This window comes from Silene latifolia, chromosome 3, assembly GCF_048544455.1.
Source record: "Silene latifolia isolate original U9 population chromosome 3, ASM4854445v1, whole genome shotgun sequence".
NCBI classification, from domain to species: domain Eukaryota; kingdom Viridiplantae; phylum Streptophyta; class Magnoliopsida; order Caryophyllales; family Caryophyllaceae; genus Silene; species Silene latifolia.
This window is the reverse complement of record NC_133528.1, coordinates 119,913,058-119,917,288: the sequence shown is the minus strand read 5'-3', so window position 1 is coordinate 119,917,288 and position 4,231 is coordinate 119,913,058. Positions and strand designations below refer to the sequence as shown.

The following is a 4,231-nucleotide window of genomic DNA, read 5'->3' as shown; positions in this document are numbered from 1 at the left end:
ATTAACTTGCCCTTTGAACAAGTAGCACATGAAAAATCACTAATTTGAAGAATCTTTTGGTTCTCCAATAAATGACCAAATTAATTTTCAATGATTTTTCGCATCATTAATGAGCCGGGATGGCTACGCCGGTCATGCCAAACAATAAAGTTGTTTTATACGTAAACTTCAGGTTACTAGTGCATGAAATTCAACTGCACAAAACTCTTATCGTTCACGAGGCATACATCTTCAGGTGTAGCTTTCATATTATAAAATAAATTACATATAATAAGATAAATAGAGTAAACAATAAACAAGAAAATAAATATAAAGCTCGAATAAACATAATAAGCAACTGATGGTCGTGTCCATAATGTTAGATAATGATGCCAAAATTTAGTAATTAAGCATACAAGAAGAAACAATCAATCAAACATTCATGATCATCCACTAAAACCCCATGTTAATAGTATATATTAGCATTTGCTAAACCAATAATTAAAGAAGCATGTGGCAAACATAAGCAATACGAATGATTACTAGGATCTCTGAGTATTCAGCTATTTATGTACCAACCTAACGATTATATGATCTTGGCTATATTTCTTCACAAGTTCATGATATCTAAACAGCGTAGATAATAAATATTGATGATATGATTACGGTGTAACATTAAATTCAATTATCATAAAGAAAAATTACTAGTAGTATCCATAAAATAAACGTAACAAGCACACTTGACAATATCTGAAAGCAAACTAATAGCTAAATTGAATGAAAAACAAATATCTTAATAATTAATACGAATAAAATTTAGTCCAATTTCTGGACATTTTCATCTTCAATTACCGGGCCAATTCCTCCACTAGTGTCATAAGTTAAGAAATCCGAGTCATCCAAATCCAAATATTCACCAGATTTGGGAGATAGATAATTATCACCATCGACATAATTTGTCTCAAAATTATCATGCTTATCGGTAAAATTTGCTTCAATATTCTTCCCTTTGTTATTTTTTTGAGACTGCTGGTTGAGATCCACAAGATGTTTAGGCGTACGACAGGTACGAGCCCAATGACCTGTACTACCACAACGGTGACATGAATTTTCAACACCATTTTCATTCTTCTCATATGGACCATCCTTTTGGTGAGAATATGAACTTGTAAATTTTCCACCTCTACCACCTCGATAATTTCCTCGCCCTCGTCCACAGCCACCACTTCTGGTGGAACCCGAATATTTATGATTATTATCATACCTTGTCGCATTCACTTCAGGGAATGGACCATAAACTACCGCATTCACTGCTGGTAATGGATCAGTACCAGTAGGACGGGACTGGTGGTTTTTTAACAGGATTTTGCTATTTTGTTCAGCCACCAATAAGCATGAAACTAGTTCAGAGTATTTTTTAAAACCTCTTTGGCGATATTGATGCGACAGGAGCAATTATGAACTATGAAAGGTCTGATATGTTTTTCCAACATATCCGCATCAGATATCTTTTCTCCACACAAAGTTAACTGTGAAGCGATTATGTGCATGGTTGAGTTATACTCAATAACGGATTTGAAATCCTGTAACCTTAGGTGAATCCAGTCAAATTTTGCTTTAGGAAGAATTACTGTTGTAAGATGGTCATACCTTTCTTTCAGATTTTTTCATAAGATCAAAGGATCTTTCACAGTCAAATATTCATATTTGAGTCCCTCATGGAGATGACGACGGAGAAAAATTATGGCCTTGGCCTTATTTTGTTCGGATGCTGTATTCTCAACTTTAATAGCATCGCTAAGGACATAAGACTTAAGATACATCTCGGCATCTAACACTCATTCAGAATAATTACTTCCAAAGATATCCAAGGCCGCGAAATCAAGTTTGGTCAAATTTGACATGGTTAAACTACCAAAAAAATAAGATAAATTAGAATAATTTGCGATTGGTGATATTCGAAATATAAAATAAAATTGAAAGAAAAAACAATTTAAAACGATTAAAACGCATTAATGGTCATCATTATTAGTTATTACGTAAACAATGTAAAAGAATTTAACGCATTAAAGGTAGTGTGTGACTTATCAATTTGGTGCAAAAGACAAAATTAAACATGCATATGTGTAAACATTTGACAACATAAGTGTAACATGCATAATATTAGTGTAACGACGTGTGACGACATGCAAAGTGTGACTTGCTGATTAGTTTTAAGGAATATAATGACAACCTTACGATCTGAACTTACGAGAGAAAGCAAATAAGAACAAAGGGGATGTACCGGTTATGGAGAATAAAATTAGGGTTAGAGATTCGTGCTGATAACGTGTTGTGAATAATAAAGAGTTATAGAGAGAATATAGATGCCAGAAAAGTATATCAGCTTTATTCTTATGAAGGGGTATATATAGTATAAGAGTACATCGTAATATGGTAATAGAATATCTCCTAAAGATATGAAAATATATGGACATCCATATAATATCTAAAGATATTTCGTAACAGGAGCGGTGTTATAGTCATCATAGAATTGTAGGAGGAGCATGAGATAAAGATAAGGCTAACGTAAAACTCTACCCCAACAAACATTAAATACTACCATGGCATATTTCTCTCTAAAAATTGAGAGTTTTCTCTCCTAGGAGAGTCCCTTTACAAAAAAAAAAATAAAAAAAAATATAAACTAAACCAAGTTTTTAACCTCCTCCTTATCCTTATAGATAATATCAGACATTTTTTCTGCATAACCATCAATCTCCTCCACATATGTCCCTACCACTTCATCTCCCCCACCGTCTTCTCACTGCTTTTTCTGTTGTTTTTCGTCTTTTACCCACCGCTTAATCTCCTCCTTACAAATTAAGATAAAATAATCCTTACTTTATCCCCTCATTAGCTTCCTTCATCCCAAATCCTTGTCTCTTACCATGGCTTTACCATATCAGACCGGTTCTTTAATTAATTTACCCACAAACCTTCGTGTCAATTTCACATATATTAATTTCAATCAAACCTTAGCTGGCCTTTTTATAGATCAAAAACACTTTGATGTGGTGAGGGTCCAGCAATATATTAATATTTCATGGACCACTCGTGATGTCGTTAAGCTCCAATTTATGAAGCCGTACTTTGTTTTCAAATTTACTCACCCTGCTGACTTTGAGCATTTTAGTCAGCTCCGTATTTTAAATATTGAAGGTAGTATTTCGGTTCTCCGCAAATTGTCTTGGGATTCTGTGCTTGAAGACATGAACTTTACAACTGTTCCTCTGTGGATTAGCGTTCATGGTCTTCCAGTCCAGTATCTTCATCCCTTTGTGGGTGCTCACCTTCTTCAACATGTGGGAGAGGTGATTGAAGAAGAGGATATTGGTCCTAGGCTTCCTCCTCGACCATTTGTTAGAGCTCGAGTCTGGGTTGATCTCTTATAACCCCTTATTCCTGGTTGTTATATACCACTCTCTGACGCCAGAGTTCACTGGGTTTCGTTTGGTTATGAAGGAGTTTTTCGTTTTTGTCACAGTGTGGTACAGTGGGTCATAAGAAATCCTTTTTCAAGCTTGATATTGCTAGTGCATCTGCCAAGATAGACCGTCGTCTTTTCGGTTTACATCTTTCTGGTTTCCGGGTAGTCTACGGACCAAGTACATCGCCACTTTATACTAAGCTTATCAGGGGTCTTCCTTCTACCTTTTCAAATATCAACACGGTTGTAATTTATGTTCCAGAACAGCCTGATGCTCACGGTAACTCTTCCTCTTCGTCCTCTTTTCTTTTTGGGTTTTATTCTACTTCGTCGTCTGGTTCTTCCTATGGACAACACCCGTCACCTCCAACTTTTGGCGCTAATTTAGAGGGACACCAAGGTCACATTGCTTACGCAGACCCTCGTCATGATGTTCATGATACACATGACCCTAATCTGGTTATGGGACCTGTTCAATTTGCCCCTAATCCTACCCCTGCAAGTATTCCGAATGGAGATTTCCCAGGATCAGTTTTTCGCATGCAAGCTCCTGACCCAACTGAGGATCCCACCCTCGGGTTTCTAAGTTTCTCGGACTCACCTCCCTTGGTTCAGCCAGTTGCTTCTTTCACTCAATCTCGTCAGGTGATTTCTCATCACCCTCTACATGTGCAAAATTTTAATTCATCAGGTTATGCCTCTCCGGTTTCGGAAGGATTTCAGTCCTCTTCAATGGATTTTTTGGTTCCTGATGTTTTTCTGCCCAGCAATGCTGACATGTTG

The 4,231-nt window shown here is 36.3% G+C and overlaps 1 protein-coding gene across 1 annotated transcript; it reads right to left on the bottom strand.

Moving 5' to 3' along the window:
* Positions 1–795: 795 nt before the first annotated feature.
* LOC141649591 (uncharacterized) lies at positions 796–2,922 on the bottom strand. The gene is made up of 2 exons (XM_074458277.1): positions 2,909–2,922; positions 796–1,348 (listed from the first exon to the last, which is right to left on the bottom strand). Exons 1-2 carry the CDS (start codon positions 2,920–2,922, stop codon positions 796–798), a joined length of 567 nt encoding a protein of 188 aa, XP_074314378.1.
* Between the last annotated feature and the right edge of the window lie 1,309 nt (positions 2,923–4,231).